This window comes from Mauremys reevesii, linkage group 3 (assembly GCF_016161935.1).
Source record: "Mauremys reevesii isolate NIE-2019 linkage group 3, ASM1616193v1, whole genome shotgun sequence".
NCBI classification, from domain to species: Eukaryota; Metazoa; Chordata; order Testudines; family Geoemydidae; genus Mauremys; species Mauremys reevesii.
The window spans coordinates 90,872,823-90,890,873 of record NC_052625.1 but is presented as its reverse complement, the minus strand read 5'-3'; the positions used below and the strand labels follow the sequence as shown (position 1 = coordinate 90,890,873).

General features: G+C 41.2%; 1 protein-coding gene across 4 annotated transcripts in view; it reads right to left on the bottom strand.

The window, feature by feature from the left end:
• The window catches only part of PRKN (parkin RBR E3 ubiquitin protein ligase), a 1,176,340-nt gene that overhangs the window by 23,216 nt on the left and 1,135,073 nt on the right, over positions 1–18,051 (bottom strand). For all 4 annotated transcript variants that reach the window (XM_039529610.1, XM_039529609.1, XM_039529611.1 and 1 more), the window contains one exon: positions 3,012–3,098. In XM_039529610.1, coding sequence (XP_039385544.1) covers positions 3,012–3,098 — 87 coding nt within the window. The remainder of the gene's footprint in view (positions 1–3,011; positions 3,099–18,051) is intronic.

Genomic DNA, 18,051 nt, shown 5'->3' with positions numbered 1-18,051 from the left:
GTGTCACACTTGACAAACCTACTGTCTGATTTTCAGATGTACAGAGCTACCCATAGCTGCAATTGAAGTAAATGGGAGCCATGGATTCTCAATATCTCTGAAAATCAGTCCCTAATAGGAGTTAGGCACTTACACACTTTTAACAAATCCCACTAGGTGCCTATCTGCATCTTTAGGCAACTAAATCTAGCCCTAAGTCAGTAGCACCAATTCAGATATTTCTGGGGAGGGGCGCAGGAGGGAAGCAAATTCCAGCAATCCTCCCCCCGCCCCAGCAGAGACCCTGGTTCCAGTCCTGCTTGTGTCCCTTCACACCCCCCATCCAGAAAGAACCCCAGATATCCCTCAGTGAGAGAGTCTCCCATCTCTCTTACCCACATAGCACCTGAGCCAGTGCCACCAGGAATCAAGTCCTTGGTAGACTCCCTTGTGTTCCACCAACATAAAGGAATAGCCTTCTCATGCACTAGGTTGCAACACCATTTGCCCCGGCCATCCCTCTATCTGGATGGGGGGACAGGGCCAGATTTTAGTGGTGTTGCAACCTCATGCGACAGGTTGTAACACCATTCACTAAAATATGTCCAGCCACTCCTCCATTTGTATGGAGCGGTGGCTGGGTCAAATTTCAGTGGTGTTGTGACCACACAGCTGGAGTGATGCTCCAGACCACTCTGGCAGCAGCTATACTGATTTAATACGGGACCACTGCTTGAAAGTGGTTGAGCCATATCATGCCCTGCCCCCCTCCCCACACAGCTCTACAACCTATGGAACTTTGAGCCAGTACAAAAACCTGGAGAAGGGGTAAGGGGGTGTTCACTCCCCACCTCCAAATGGTGCCAGTGGCCTAAGCGTATTAGGCTGGGCACTTAGACATTGAGATACCCAAAATAATGGCCATTATTTGCCTAAATTCAGCCTTAAAGGACAATGAGAGAGTACTACCTTCTCCGGTAACTGAAGCAATGACAGCCCTCACCTTTGTCCTTAGGGGAGAACTGGAAGCCAGCATGTAAGTTGATTGCTGCTTGCAGGACCATGGCAATAGCAGTCAAACACTGTTTCGTCTGGTAACTACTAAAAAGCCCCAAGTATATGGCTATTCAAGCAGTACCAGTAATTTAGCAGGGCACAGAAGAAGCAGAAATTTGGTACCATCATTGTTTTTTCCTTTGGGGATTAAAAAGCATGTGTTGATGTAGCTCAGGGATTGGCAACCTTTGGCATGCGGCTCGCCAGGGTAAGCACCCTGGCGGGCCAGGCCGGTTTGTTTACCTGCCGTGTCTGCAGGTTCGGCCGATCGCGGCTCCCACTGGCTGCGGCTCGCCGGTCCAGGCCAATGGGAGCTGCTGGAAGCAGCACAGGCTGAGAGATGTGCTGGCTGCCGCTTCCTGCCACCCCCATTGGCCTGCAGTGGCGAACCACGGCCAGTGGGAGCCGCAATGGGCCGAACCTGCGGAAATGGCAGGTAAACAAACTGGCCCAGCCCGCCAGGATGCTTACCCTGGCGAGCCGCATGCCAAAGGTTGCCAATCCCTGATGTAGCTACTGCCAGCTTCTGATTCAAAAGTGACAGGTGAGTTTCTCAGAGTGGACATTTTTTCCCCAATAAGTTAATGTCAGAATAAATTCATTCAGAAAACACTGAACAAGAGTCATTAACATTCACTCTGAGCAAAAGAATAGCTTTGATAACATCCAAACTCATTTGATTATTTTCTTCACTCCAAACACTGCTCATCACACTGAACTTTGGTTTCACTAGACCAGGGGTTGGCAACCTTTCAGAAGTGGTGTGCCGAGTCTTCATTTAAGGTTGTGTGCCAGTAATACATTTTAACATTTTTAGAAAGTCTCTTTCTATAAGTCTATAATGTATAATTAAACTATTGTTGTATGTAAAGTAAATAAAGGTTTTTAAAATGTTTAAGAAGCTTCATTTAAAATTAAATTAAAATGCAGAGCCCCCCGGACCGGTGGCCAGGACCCGGGCAGTGTGAGTACCACTGAAAATCAGCTCGCGTGCCGCCTTTGGCACGCGTGCTATAGGTTGCCTACCCCTGCACTAGACTGTGTATTCCCAGTAAACACACAGCACATTTAACTCATGAAAGCAAAATATTCTGAATGGACATTTTGTAGTTGTAAGAATCCTAAACATTCTGATGAATGAAGTGAAAAACTGGAACATTTCAGGTACCTGAAAAGAAGTTCCTGGGACACTGGGTTATCATATAAGAAAACAGGATTATCTCAATTTAACTGGGATATATGTTTTCTTTAGCAACTGAGATATGTATATGGCTGAAACTCCACTCCCTTTAGTGCGCTATAGTTTACACAAGCATTATTGGGTTGAAAGGCAGTGTGGTCTTCTAGTCTGAGTTCTTCCCTACGCTGATTCCTAATTTCCTCCAATTTGCTTCACTTCCATCCTCTTCCGCATCCCAACTGCTCAAATAACCAATTAATTAGTTAATACTTACATTAAAGTGTCCTCACAGGGTTGAGGGTTAAAACCTCAATGAGTTTAATGGCGGCGGGGCAGGGGAGTGCAGCCCTCCAAGGGCCGCTGTTTCAGGCTGTCTGCAGACTTAGGAAGACAATACTGCACTTGTTACATTCAGTAAAAATCTGATTCAGTCCAGAACCACTTGACTTACTAACCGGTGAGCTGAGTATAAGCTGATGGGTAAGCAAGACTTCACAGAAAGCATTTCAAAGCTATTCATATTGAACTGACACAATTCCAAAGGCCCATCAGGGAGGCCATTTCTTTATCGACTGATAGCAGGGCTCTGCATGTTTCTGTCAGCACTCAATGGCTGTATGAATCAAAGAGTCTGAAACCCATGGGGAAGCCAATCCAGCAGTTCTAGTGACTAAAGCAATTCAGTACAAACAGGGTTGCTTTTACTTACAATTATAATTAGGACCAATTCGACAAATGTTGCTCTAGCTGAGCCAAAGCTAATTATAGGAATGCAATGAGTTGTGGGGTTCCCTACCTTCTGGGCTATGGCTTCCTGCAAACTGAGGAGAGTGCTGCATTCCCCATCATGGTATTCTTCTTTACATTCACGGCAGAACACGAACTGGAAAAAAACAACCCACAAGTCATAAAAACAAGTTAGGGATAAAACCAGCAGATTTCAGTCACAGAAATAAAATAAAAATAAATTTGATTAATCAAATGAGCTTTTGCTGTGTGGTACAGACGAAATCATTGGATACTGATGGGTTGTTTTTCTTTCACAGTGCAAATCTGTTTATATAAAAAGGGGACAAGCTGAATTGAGTTTTTTTTATAGTGTTTACTATTGGAAGTAGTCTATATGCAAAGTACTGAGTCAAACACATTCCCTTATGGAAAACTATTATAGTATTTAGTAAAAGATAACTTTCTACAGGTCACTTGAACCACTGCACACAACATAATATTATATCCTTTCACAGATTTCTATAGAATGGTTTAAAAAAACAAAAAAACAAAAAAACCCAACACTATAGAAAGACGATGATTCTTTATTCAGTTTTGTAGGCTGGTAGGGGAATTGCTATAGAATTTTATTAAATTTTTTTAGAATTGCATTTGTTTCATCCCTGTTAAATTCTATAGGTCTTTTCATAAGAGTTCAGCACACAGAATGTCCTTTACAGACTAGTAACACATTCATCTGTAGCGTTGCTTGAGCTGTAACTGCTATCTAAAATGGTTCATATGCAACAAGCTTGTTCCATTTTTATACTCCAAAATGAAGATATCTGTCTTGACATGTGTCAAAATCTTTGACCCATCAATTCCACATTAATTTCTGTGTCCTTGTGGATAAGAGGAAAAGTCAATAATGTAAAATGAGTCTCTCATGCTGTGCCAAAGCCATGCTGTCTTGACCCATCTTCAAACTTTGAAGGACCTCTCAACAGTTAGCTATTCTGACTGGCGTTATACACAAGACTGATCAAGCAGCCTTGATTTTTAGATACAGAGCTGCATTCAGATGTAATGAATAAGGATATCAGGGGAACCTGACACTGGGACATTTATCTGCCACAAATTCCATCTCCGCAATTCCATTTTGAACTCTTTTGAGCTTCTGTTGTCAATTTTATAAGTACTATAGAAAATCACATTTTATTATCATGCTGAAGAAACTACATTTTTATGCAATGAAGCATTGTGAAAGAAAACAAGGCCAACAGGACTGATTCTATTCTTCAGAAATAACATGGGAGTCATCATGGAGCTCTGGGGAAAAGGAATGGATTGAAATGAAATGCATGTTTTTGTTTTGTCCAGATCAAACAAAGTTATTGCCCTTTCTTGTCTGTCAGTTTTCTTTGGCTACCATGTCTATTATCTGTAATTTCTTATTTTTCCTTTATTCACCACTTATATTAATACAGTTGTGCTTATTAGTAATCTGTTTAATGATGGAAGCATCTTTGCCAGGCACACTGTATGAGACACTGCAGTATTGTTATTAATAAATGTTTTGATTATGGTAGTACCCAAAGGCCCCAATCAAGACTGGGCCCCAATGTGCTGGGCATAAGAACGGCCATACTGGGTAGGATCAAAGGTCCATCTAGCCCAGTATCCAGTCTTCCAACAGTGGCCAATACCAGGTACTCCTAGGGTGACCACATATCCCGATTTTGTAGGGAAAGGCCCGATATTTGGGGCTTTTTCTTATATAGGCTCCTATTATTCCCCACCCCGTCTCCATTTTTCACACTTGCTGTCTAGTCACCCTAGGTGCCCCAGAGGGAATAAACAGAACAGATAATCCTCAAGTGATCCATCCCGTCACCCATTCCCGGCTTCTGGGAAATAGAGGCTAGGGACACCATCTCTGCCCATCCTGTCATACACAAATAGGCACTCTGGGGATGCTTAATTGTATTTCCCACTCTCTTTCTCCTTTTTACTTAACCTATTTCTGGCCTCTATATTTCTTTGTCCCTACATATATGTCACAGAGTGTGCGGAAGTCAGGCCCCTGCACCCCTCTTCCTGAGATTCACATGACTCTCAGCCAGCCAGTAAAACAGAAGGTTTATTAGATGACAGGAACACAGTCCCAAGTGGAGCATGTAGGTACAACCATAATCCCTCAATCAAGTTCTTCTGGGGGGTTCAGGGAGCTTAGTCCCCAGCTTGGGGTTCCCTGTGTTGCACCACCCAGTCCAAGACTGAAAACAAAAACTCCTCCAGCAGCTCTCTCTCCCTCCCTCCCCCCAGCTCCTCTTCTTTGTTCAGTCTCCCAGGCAGAAGGTGTCACTTCTCCCAACCCCGCTTCTGGCTCAGGTAGCTTCATTCAAGGGAAGTCCCCCATCCCCAATGTAACTCTCCTGTAATATTGCAGACAGCATTCATAGCTCATAAAAATAATTAGATGGTTGTGCTGGTAGCCTTAAAGTTTTCTTCGTCATTCTGAAAATCAGTTTTCATGTATACCATCTTGAATCAATGCAAATTCAGTGGTGTTAATTATTTGTTTGTATCTTAACAAGGTTAATTTTTAGCTATCAGTTTTTAAATGAATGGATTTTTGTTAGCAGTTATTTAAACAAAGTAGTTTTGTTTGAACACTGATAAAATGAAACTTTTTTGTATGCTTCAAAAAAAATATATATTCCCAGGTCAAATCCGCCCCGCTTCCTGCTCTGTCACAACATATCTCTGTGAAAGGGTTTTGTGATTTATATTGCCAGACCCACTGCTTTGCCACCAAGGGCTGCAATTCCCTAGTCTCTCTCATCTCACTGTAATTCAATTTTGTGGAAGTTTCACAAAATCTTAAAAAGATGGAAAATTTTGCAAAAAATCCCCTTTCCTTCTTGCAATAATATTTGGTTTATCTCATACTGCAGTTTACATAATACTGATATCTGTTAGAACAATGCTATTTGCAAAACTATGTTGTATTACAATTCTGTGTGGCCCCTTCCATGGTAATTTTATATGGCTGCAAGTAACTCCACAAATGATCTCATCCCATTGCTTTCTATAGTAATGAATCTGATCTTTGGTGAGACTGGAAACTCTTTTCACAGCTTATTAGATAATGGATGAGATGTAAAATCAGTTATGTCATGGAAGAACACCCTATTGGTTGGTTTATCAGAATAAATATGCCTTCCCTGATACAAATGCATTAAGTACTCCCCTGTCACAGCATAGCATGAGCAATAAAAAAAATGCACATCAATTTAAAACAAAAGAGTGGTTAATGAAATCGTTTCATTCATTTTAACTTTCAGATGTGAAAAAAAGATTTGGAAATGAAATATGGCAAAAAAGTACCTCCAGTTAACCTGAATTTTATGGCTTCATTAATAATAAATAATAATAATAGGAGTTATTTTGCCTCAGGAAAGAAAAAAGAATGTAAGTTGTTTAATTAGGATTTAGCACTTTTGCATAAATTTTGTACTAAGAAGTGTTTAAAAATTTTCATGTGACATAATTGGTAATTGAAATCACACTTTCTCCCCTTTATTTCTTTAAATAAAAAGAGCCTGACACGTTAATTTGATAATAAGTACCGGTCAAGAAGTTACTATTTCTTAGTATATTATTTATGTCTTAGAATTTGCTGTTGGCAAGCACATGAAAGATACTAGTCTTGGAAAAAACAAAAACAAAAAGGAAAAATCCTAAAAGTCTCAAATCTATCCTTTAAGTTTCTTGCACAACATAAGGACTAAGGGGGACATTTTCAGAAGCAAGTGAGGGCTTTAGGCACACAAATCTAACTGAAAACCAATAAGACTTGTGTGCGCTTAAATCTATTAGGTGCTTCTGAAAATCGCCTCTTCAATCATAAAAGAACTAGGAGGCTGCAGCTGAAAGAAATATACAGGAAGCGTCTCAAAATAATCAAAGACGGGCCTCAGCAAAAATCCTGGATACAAACAACCTCAAATTTAAGAGGTAATAAAAATCTGAACCTCAGTCCAGACACAATTTTATACACAAAATCTTAATAATTGTTCAAAACAAAAGTGCACATCTAAACACCTGCACACACTGTCATGTTAAAAGCCCGAGTCTGAAATTTGCAGCTTGATCCCATCTCCAAAAGTAATGTTAGGGGGAAAAAAAAGATGCTGGGGGCAAATTTTGCTCTTAGTTATACTGGTGCAACTGGGTCCTGACAGGGTTGCCTAGGAGAGAGAGAACAGAACTTAGCCCAGTGTGTGGAAAAAAAACTTTCAAACTCTTCAGGCAAATCTAATTAGAAAAGCTTAGCTCTTAAATACTAAGGTGATGGATACTTTAGAAATACAGTTTTGCCACTTCTCCATAATATTTTGAAGATCTACCATTTCCTGGACCAGGCACACAAAATTCTCATCTCCCTTCTTGACTACCTCCCCCTCCCTGGTCTCCATAACACTGACATTAGCCCCTTCTTGTGTTTACAAACTAGAATTGTTAAAGTCCTATGGCCCATGTTACATAGGCGGACAACAGATGATCACAATGATCCCTTCTGGCCTTATAGTCTATTTGAATACATCCAAAGATCACATTAGCCTGTTTTGCTAGAGCATCACACTGGGAGCTCATGTGCAGTTGCTCATCCACTATGACCTTTAAATCTTTTTCAGATACACCGTTTTCCAGAATACAGTCCCCCATGCTGTAGACATGGCCTGCATTCTTTGTTCCTAGATGGCAAACTTTGCATTTGGTTGAATTGTTTGACTGGACACAGCTCACCAAGTGATTCAGATTGTTTATGACTCACCCTGACCTCATCACTATGTACCCCTTTCCCAATCTTTGTTAAACTGTACATTTTATCAGCAGTGATTTTATATTTACTCCTATATCACTGATGAAATATTGTATAGTGTCAGTCTTAGTACTGCACCCTGTGGAATCCCACTAGAAACACTTCTTTTTATGATGTTTCTCCATTGACAACTACTTTAAGATCTGTCACTAAGCCAGTTCTTAATCCATATAATGTGCATTTTATTGCTATTGTCTAGTGTTAGTTTTTTAATCAGAAGGTCATGCAGTACTAAATCAAACTCCTTACAAAAATCTAAAGTATATTATATCTCTGCAGTTATCGTTATCAACCAAAGTTGTAAATATATGAAAGAATGAAATCAGGTTTGTTTGACATGACCTATTTTCCATAAAACCACACTGACTGGCATGTTCACCGAAGGTATGCAAGTGTAAAACAGCAGAATCTGGCCCACTCTAGGTTCCAGTTAAAATAAAAAAAGATGTCCTAAAAGAAGAGACTTCTCTCTTTCGCCTGCTTCTGATTCTCTTTGTTCTTTTTCACCTCATCTCATTTGCAGGTATTCAGTGCCATCAATTTAGAACTAGCACTACAGATGGAAGACACCAAGACAAACTAAAGCTCCAAGATGAAGACCATGGTCAACAATTCTGCTTCTCAAGTACAATGGAACTTCCTGGGTAAAGCTCATCTGTGCAAGAGATGGAGCTTTCTTGGGGGCCAGTTCAAAACTGTGGAATGATCTTACACAAGAACTAAGGACTATCAAACCTCACCACCTTCCAATGCATAAACACTAAGTAGCATGTACATTACCAAACAAAACAACAACACTCCACTCCACACACAATTCACTGTTGGGAAAAGGAGGAGAGAATGAACCACATGTCAGGTATTAGTTATGTTGCTTAATACATTCATGGAACACACTAAAATACTACAGTAATGAGGGCAATAGAAGAACCTATAGGGAACAGAATAGAAACTAACCAAGTATGGTCTAATACAAAGAGGACCAAAGAGAGTCTTAGTTAAATCCCAAAGCAATTGGCTATCCAGTACACATCAATCAAATACACCAAGAGTTAAGGGATAAATATAAGGTACTTATATGGACCTCCACCATCACAGTCTCTGACTGCCTCACAATCTATAATATATTTATCTTCACAACACCCCAGTGAACTAGGGAAGTGTTATCTCCATTTTATGGGTGGGGTTACTGAGGCACAGAAAGACTCCGTGACTTTTACAAGGTAACCCAGGAAGTCTATGGCAGAGCATGGAATTGACAAGTCTCAGGCTAGTGCCCTAAGCACTGGACAATCCTTCCTCTTCAGCCCTTTAATATAATTGGTTATATAGTACATACACTTGAATGTGTATATATTTATACATACACCTCTACCCCAATATAACACGACCCGATATAACACGGTTTTGAATACAACGCGGTAAAGCAGCGCTCTGGGGGACGGGGCGTTATATCCAGGAGCAGGGCTCGGGCGGAGATTTAAAGGGCCCGGGGCTCCCCACAGCGGCCAGAGCCTGGGGCTCTTTATATCACCACTGGAGCCCTGCCACCGCTTCCCTGGGGCTCCGGCAGTGGGGCTCGGGCGGCCCTTTAAAGAGCTCAGAGCTCTGGCCTCTGCGGGGAGCCCCGCGCCCTTTAAATCACCGTTGGAGCCCTGCTGCCGCTACTCCGATATAACGTGGTTTCACCTATAATGCGGTAAGATTTTTTGACTCCGGAGGACCGCATTATATTGGGGTAGAGGTGTATACATTGTCTTTATATATTACAAAAATCCCTCTTGGGCATAATGGTCTATGGACAGGCAAGATTCCTTTTTTTTTTTTTTTAAAAACAGGATGATCACAAAGAAATAACACAAAGAAAGCACCAAATAAGCAAAAGTCTGTTGTGCTGTTTTTTGTTTCCTATAAAAGGAACGCTTGGTCAAAAAATAGAGTTTTGTCTTGAAAAAATGTATGAACAACATAAAATAAGACACCAAGTTTTAACACAAAGTGAGTTTTTATAGTCAAGCAATAAACTGTGGATTGAAGCAGGGATTTACAATGAAAAAACAGACAAGCCCTGAAGCAAATCAGAGCTGCCAGGCAACGTTGTTACATACAAAAACACTTCCGATGTTGTACTATATAGCATGTGTATAGTGCATTTCTGTTTAGTAAAATAAAAGTACCAGTTTTTTTCTAGTGCATTGCAAAATGTATATTACAGTGTTGATTATAGAGAAACATTTACAGTGAAGCTATTCTGTTAAAAAAAAAGGACCCCAACCCCACCCCCCAAACCTCCTTCATTATAAAGGATTCCATTATACATTACTTATACTTCAGAAATGTGCAGGAGTGAGAGAGCAGTCTGATTGCTTAATTAAAGTTCAATCTACATAATTATGAGACAACCACCTCACAAGCCCGGAACTATGCACTTATTACGTTGGCTTTGAGTAGAAATAAGTAACTGGGTGGGCACTTATTGAACACCCACTTGTGGCCAGGGATCACTTTGCAGGCACCTTGCCTGTTAGTCTCCTTCTGCAGAAATGCTCTGTTGTGACTTCCAGCACCCCTGTCTGAGGCTGGTTTAATTGCAAATAAAGTTCACACAGTCCTCAGCGTCTTTAATCACAAAATTATCCAAACAATCTTCAGTGAGTCCTCACCATAAGGTCCATAATCATAATTCAATGTAGCTCTGGTTCTTCTGCCACACCCCATGGGCTTCCTCTGTCAATCTGCTGCACCCAAACCCACCACTCTCAGCTCTTTCTAGCTGAAGCTCTGGCCCTCGCTTTCTTCTCTTTCAGTGTCTCCCATGTTCTGAGGGAGAAGGTAAAGTCTGTATACTGCCCTCTTCCAGACAGCTCTTCCAGATTGGCTGCAAGCGAGGGGAGCCTTGCACCACCCTACACTATAGAGCTCCTGATTGTGTGCCCTTAAAGGAACAGTGACCTGGGTTCTCCACCAACTCCTAATTCTCCTGGACCACTTCCTCTCTTCTGCTACCTGGCCATTTTCTGGGCCTTTGTGCATTCTAACACCTAGAACGGGGTCTTCTGGCCCCCTTTATTATTAAAAGGCCAGTACACCCCGTTACAGCCAATTATACCTTTAAAAAATAGAATGTCACACTCCTTTGTTATGCTGCTTTTTTGAGCAACACTTCTGGAGTGTTAGATTGATTTTGCCTTTGGCACCATGTTATACCATGCACCAAAGTGTCAGGTTTGCAACCATATGCCCCATTTTGTGGTATTTATGTTTACAGTGAGTAAACGTCTTCACACAATGCACAGACAACCTGTGAAACTCGTTGACATGGCACGTTGTCAAGACCAAAAGTATCAGTGGGTTAAAAAAAGGAATTAGATAAGTTCATGGAAGATAGGTCTGTCAATGGCACTGTTCACTGTCAGAGACAGAAGGCAAGGCTAGATGGACCCAGTATGTACATTCTTATGAGTACATTAAAAACTGGTTAGTTACAACCTGTAGTACCTACATTTACTGTAGTATTTGTGTCAATGCCCATTCTCAATATAGGGAATGCTGCAAATACCCCAATAAAGATTACCACATTAAAGTAACTATACTCTAATGGGCCACTTTTATCAGAGCTTAAAGTAATCACAAGAATACTAGTACTAGTAGAACAATGTAGGTCTTTTCCCTTAAAATACAGCATGCACACTTACAACTCCTACATCGGCTAAAATCTAACTTTTGTGAAGAGTATGACAATCTGTCAAAACAGTGTCAAAAATACAGTAGCACTCTCTGTGCAGCTCCTGCAATCTGAGGGCAATTTGCCATCAATATTATAAGTGGCAATTTTCTGTAAACATTAAAAGCTTTAAGTGTATGACAGCATCAAATGTCTTAGAGTTTTCTCTGTTATCCTATAAAACGTACAAGTGAAAGTCTCCCTCCTGAGTTATACACATTAAAATGTATGTATATTCCTCCCTAAAACCTAGATCTTGGCATTTATACCACAGTTCTCTACAGGGGGCACCAGGGAACACTGAGGAGATTACGCCTGAGGCAGATAATCTCTTACAAAGCTTCTGCTTTTGCTTGAGGGATGGGTGCAATCTGCATCTGATGAGCTAGCCTCTGCTTGCTGATCTCTGTGTGTGGTCAAATTATGCCTCCCATGGAGTTGGTGCCTACAGTGGTGGCAGAGTTGCATGGCTTGCCCTATGTGACTCAAATTAGTGTCAGGCTGCTGCTGGCACCACTGGAGGGAAGAACTATTGTATAATGACTTGATCCTGCTCCCTTTGAAGTCAATGGCAAGGAAAGCCAATGCTGCAGGATGAGGTTCTAAGAGCACAGGCACAATCTATCTAGTATGTAATTTGAGCAATTTTATGCCTGGATGACTAGGAAAATGTAAGAGGTTGCAGGTAAACTTCAGATTCCTGCAAACAATTTCCATAATAAATGGCATGACGTTTCTTTGGGAAAGTTTTGAACAAAAATTATTATCCCTTTCCTATCATTACTGAATTATTTTAGGCACTCAATATGAGCAATAAAAGGATTAGAAGGAAAACATGATTTAGGACAGTGAGAAATATTTTAAAAGGGAATCCAAATTGCAGAGTGTGTCTAAATTTTGACGTTCCTTAAAATTGTTGAAGAATATGCTGTGGATTTGAAATATTTATTTAAACTAGCATTCTGCTTCTTAGAACTGATGAACAAACCAGCCTACCTAAAGACCCAGCTACTACTGATGACCTACAGTGTGTTTGTTCCGACACAGCAAAGAGTAAGCACAAGTTAAACAATACCCCACAGTCCAGACTGTTATCACAGTTACACTAGTATAAATCCAATTTAACCCCACTGAAGTGATGGATTTATACTGGAATTGCTGAGATGAGAATCTGTCTGGATGTCTTTAAAGCAGAGCTGCCATTATAAGTGATGCTGTACATGAATAGGGATGCATGCTAAACAGAATCACGGCTGGAGCTCTGTGTAAACAGAAGGCACAGTTAAGTAGTAAATTTTTTTTTTAATAATCTAGGAATGTATTTAAAATGATATTTTAAAAGCACACAATAGCTTAACTTTAAGATAAATTTCAGATTTAACCTAGTATCAGGGGTTGAGTTTTGCAACTCAGATATCACAAGCTGAGTGACTAGGAGCTGCATAAAGATACCCTTTAATTTATCACTTGTCCCAAGTTTAAAAAAAGACAATTGTTGTTAAATGCATACAACTAATAATAAGGGATGTCACCAGAGATGAATTTGGCTGTTTCTCTTCTGCTCTATCTCTGGCCGTTTCTGAGGTTCTATGGCTGAAAGGGCTACAATTTCAAATGACTTCAATTAATACACCCACAAAATTATTATGACAGACCAATTTGCATGTGAAGCCACCCCTACCTATGCATCTGAGCATCCAGCTGTACATTTACATGTAAATAGACCTGGAAATCTGGTGGGCGCATTAACATGGTTGTGTGAAAATATAGTTTGAAACATTCACATTCAGTATGGGATTTTCAAAAGACTTAAGGGAGGTAGGTGCCCCATTCACACTGAATTTCAACAAAAACGGCACCTAACTCCCCTGTACTCCTTTGAAAAATCTATCATAATCAAAACATTTCTTATGTATAAGCCTTTAGTCTGTGCTACTCAGATTACTGTTGTTGTAACCCTTTCAAATAAGTACATTTGTTCTTCTATTTGGTTGCCAAATTTAATCTTAACAAAGAAAACAAAAAACTTTCCCCTGAAGATGGCAGCAGTGACACAGGAATCAACACTGGGAGAGCTCTGCTAAGCTTTTGCAACTGAATAAATTCTAAAAAAAATAAAAAAAAAAATCATATTGAACAGCCAGGACCAGTCTAGGGTTACTAACAGCTGATACATGCAAAGCTAGTCCTGACAAGACAGTCTCATAAAGAAGAAATGGTATTCAGATGCAAGGAAACACAAAAAGGAGGAAAGGGTGCTCTTTATTTCAAGGATTTTGCATCATAAGACTCCTGAACATGGCAAGCTTAAACATCATAAACCCCACCCCCCAACCTCATCATCCAGCAATTAAAACAACATAAATAATATATTACAGAAAATTAGATACTGTGGTATTTTCTTAGGGGTTTTGCTTTGTTCACATTATCTCCTAAGTGCAGTTCATGCTATCCGTATGTCTGAAGGTATTTATGTTGGTGTGTGTGTGTGTGTGTGTGTGTGTGTGTGTGTGTGAGAGAGAGAGAGAGAGAGAGCGCACACACACATTTTCCCTTTTTAGAAACCTATTTTTTCTAAGATGATGATTAGCTTCAAGAACTCTGTGGGAATGCATGTCCTTTTAATAACACCAGACTGGACAAAGCACTAGAATATAATATGAGGAAAAACTGTTCATTGTTGTAGGGATGGACTATATAATCTTGTGGGTCTCTTCTACCTTTAATTTACTTGGAAACTATGAATATGAGAAGCAATTTAAAAATAAAGAATAATGACTATCTAGTAATCAAATCTGATCAGAGTACTCTTTGAAGCTCTGTATCATCCTGTGCTACAGCTGAGCATGAGCATTAAAGTCTTGTGGTGCAAATTCTAGATGTGGGATAGTAATCTAATTGGGGCAAGTGTTCACATTAGATGACTCTGACTAGAGGTGGGTCTGAATAAAAACAAACAAACAAACAAACAAACAATTACCCACCTTTGGTAACTGTTGTTTGAGATGTTGCTCATGTCTAGAACCCTACCAAATTCATGGCTATGAAAAACGTGTCACGGATCATGAAATCTGGTCTCCTGCTATTAAATCTGGTCTTCTCTGTGCTTTTACCCTATACTACATGGATTTCATGGGGGAGACCAGGGTTTCTCAAATTGGGGGTCCTGACCCAAAAGGGAGTTCTGGGGGTGATGGTGTCACAAGTTTATTTTAGGGGGTTGCGGTATTGCTACCTTTATTTCTGAGCTGCCTACAGAGCTCGGTGACTGGAGAGCGGTGGCTGCTGACTGAGGGTTCAGCTCTGCAGGCGGCAGGGCAGAAGTAAGGGTGGCAACGTCATATCATACCATCCTTACTTCTGCACTGCTGCTGCTGGCAATGGCTCTGCCTTCAGAGCTGGGCCCCTGGTCAGCAACCACCGCTCTCCAGCCACCCCAGCTCTGAAGGCAGCAGCATCACCAGCAGCAGCGCAGAAGTAAGGGTAGCAGTACCCCAACCCACCCTACAATAACCTTGTGACGCCCCCACAACTCATTTTATGGGTCAGGACCCCTACAATTACAATACCGTGAAATTTCAGATTTAAATAGTTGAAATCATGAATCATTATAATTTTTAAAATCCTATGACCGTGAAATTGACCAAGATGGACTGTGAATTTGGTAGGGCCCTACTCGTGGCCATCAATTGTAGGTGTGTGCGCACCCATGTGCACAGTCAGAGACTTTTGCCTTAGCGGTATCCATAGGGTTGGCTGCAGCGCCCCCTTGCATGCTGCGCTCATGCATCAGTATATCAGGCTCCTCTGGCCCTATGCCCTCTCAGTACCTTCTTGCCAGCAACTCCGACAGAGGGGTAGGAGGGCAAGTAATGGAATGGACATGAGCAACACATCTCAAAGAACAACTGCTTTTTCTTCCAGTGCTTGCTCATGTCGATTCCATTCTAGGTGACTCACAAGCAGTATCCTTGGAGGTGGGCTCAGAGTTCACAGTCTAGCGGCTTGCTCTACCAAAGCCAGCATCATCCCGGGCCTGCTGGGTAAGTGCACAATGGACCATGAACGTGTGGACAGACGACCAGGTGGCCACCCTACAGATGTCCTGGATAGGCACTTGGGCTAGGAAAGGTGCTGATGAGGTTTACGCCCTGTTTGAAGAGGCAGTGACAATCACCGGAGTTGGCACCATTGCCTGGTCATAGCAGCAGCGAATGCAGGTGGTGATCCAAGAAGAAAGTCTTTGAACGGACACTGGACGACCTTTCATTCTATCAGGCACTGTGATGAACAGCTGCATAGATTTGCAGAATGGCTTGGTCCGTTCAATGTAGAAAGCTAGCATCCTTCTGACATCTAGGCAATGCAGCCAACGCTCCTCCTCCTCCGACTTATGCGGCTTTGGAAAAAAGATAGGCAGATAAATGTCCTGGCCCATATGAAACTGGGAGACCACCTTGGGCAGGAAGGCCGGGTGTAGATGCAGTTGGACCTTGTCCTTGTAGAAGACTATATAGGGCAGTTCCAAGGTAAGTGCCCTAATCTCAGAGACTCAGTGGGACGACGTTATTGTGACCAAGAGTGCGACCTTCCAAGAAAGGAGGAGAGAACAGGAAGCCAGAGGTTCAAAGTGGGATGCCATGAGCCAGGATAACATGAGATTTAGGTCCCACAGAGGGACTGAGTCCCTGACATGCAGGAAGAGGCATTTGAGGCCCTTGAGGAACCTTGCAGACATGTTGTGGGCGAAATCTGACCTACCCTCAAGCTGCGGATGGAAAGCTGAAATAGCAGCCAGATGGAGTTTAATGGATGACAGAGACAGGCCTTGGAGACTGAGGTGCAGAAGGTAGTCCAGGATCAACTGTGGAAAAGCCCACTCGGGCTGAATGCCCTTATTTGAGGACCAGTATGTAAACTGCCTCCACTTGGCCGTGTAGGTTGCTCTAGTGGAGGGCTTTCTGCTGCCAAGCAAGACTTGCTGGACTCTGGCTGAGCACACCTGCTCCTCCGCATTTAGCAATGCGGCAGCCAAGCTGTCAGGAGCAACGCTTCTAGATTCAGGTGCCCTAGTTTTGTGACAGCAAATCTGTCCGGAGCGGTAGTTGTAACGGAGCAGCCACCGAGAGGTCCAGCAGTGTGCCGAACCAGATTTGGCGTGGCCAAGCCGGTGTTATGAGGATCACCTTCGCCCTGTCCTGCTTGATCTTCATGAGGACTCTGTGGATCAATGGGAAAGATACTCCAGGTATCACAGCAAAACAGAAGATTGAACAGATAGAATATGTGCTAACTACTTATGCTACACTATTTGTTCAATCTTCTATTTAGCTGTGGCACCCGGAGTATCTTTCTCAGACCTGAAGAAGAGCTCTATGTAGCTCGAAAGCTTGTCTCTCTCACCAACAAACGCTGGTTCAACAAACAATATGTCATTCACCTTGTCTCTCTAATATCATGAGGAATGACAAGACTAAAACAATATTGCATACAGTCATATATGGGTGATCTATAAGAGTGGGGAAATAAATCACTAGACATATAGGAAGTCTGCAGTAGTACTCTTGACCTATTACTAATAGGCTGGGCATCATGTTAGGTAAATGTTCCTTAAACTCTGTTGGAGAAAGCGATTGGCCTAAAGTTGAAAACAGCATATTTTATTTTTCAGGGAGGAGAAGGTAGCTATATTCTGCTTCCTGAATGAGCAGGAATATTTTTTTAAATTGTGATTTTAAGAAGTGAAGGACTGATCCAAAGTCTACTGAAGTCAGTGAAAATCTTTCCTTGATTTCAATAGGCTTTAGATATGGCCGTAATTCTCTCTGATATCTTATGGCTCCTATGAGGAAAAAACCTCTCATATTCTTGTTCCTCTCACTTCTATAGCAACTTGTATGGTTTTAAAATTATTTTGTTCGAAGATCAGGTCACTTATTTTTAACTGAAGGTAGATTGTGACAAGGTGTTCAAACAGTACATATTTAATAAATACCATGACTTCTCATCTGACCTTTACACTGATCTTGCTGTAGTTTGTTTTCCTAAAAGATTATTTTTAAGAAATAAGCCAAATTGTAAGAACAATTATCCATAATGTTTAAGTTTATGATATTAGCTGATTTACAAGCAATGCAAATATTTTGGCACTCCTCCAATCTCAACTTTGTCAATACAATTCAATGAAGCATCATGCTAATGAACACCACAATATAGAGTATATTTTAGCAATGTTAAAACTATATTCAGAACTCAAATACATCAGGGTATAGAATCAACAAATATTGACAACAACCAAAATATATTGACAGGTAACAAGGTTTTCCCTCACTGCTAAGAAATTCCAGAAATTTTGCATATCTGTCAAAAATTAATTTTACAACTCAGCACTTTTCTTATTTTACTTTTAGATTTCTGACATTGTCTAAGGCACAGCCAATCCAGTGTTACATTCCTGTATTTCCATTAATTAGCAAAACCAGAAAGATATGCTTTCTAGATTTTTCATCAGGCTTTAAA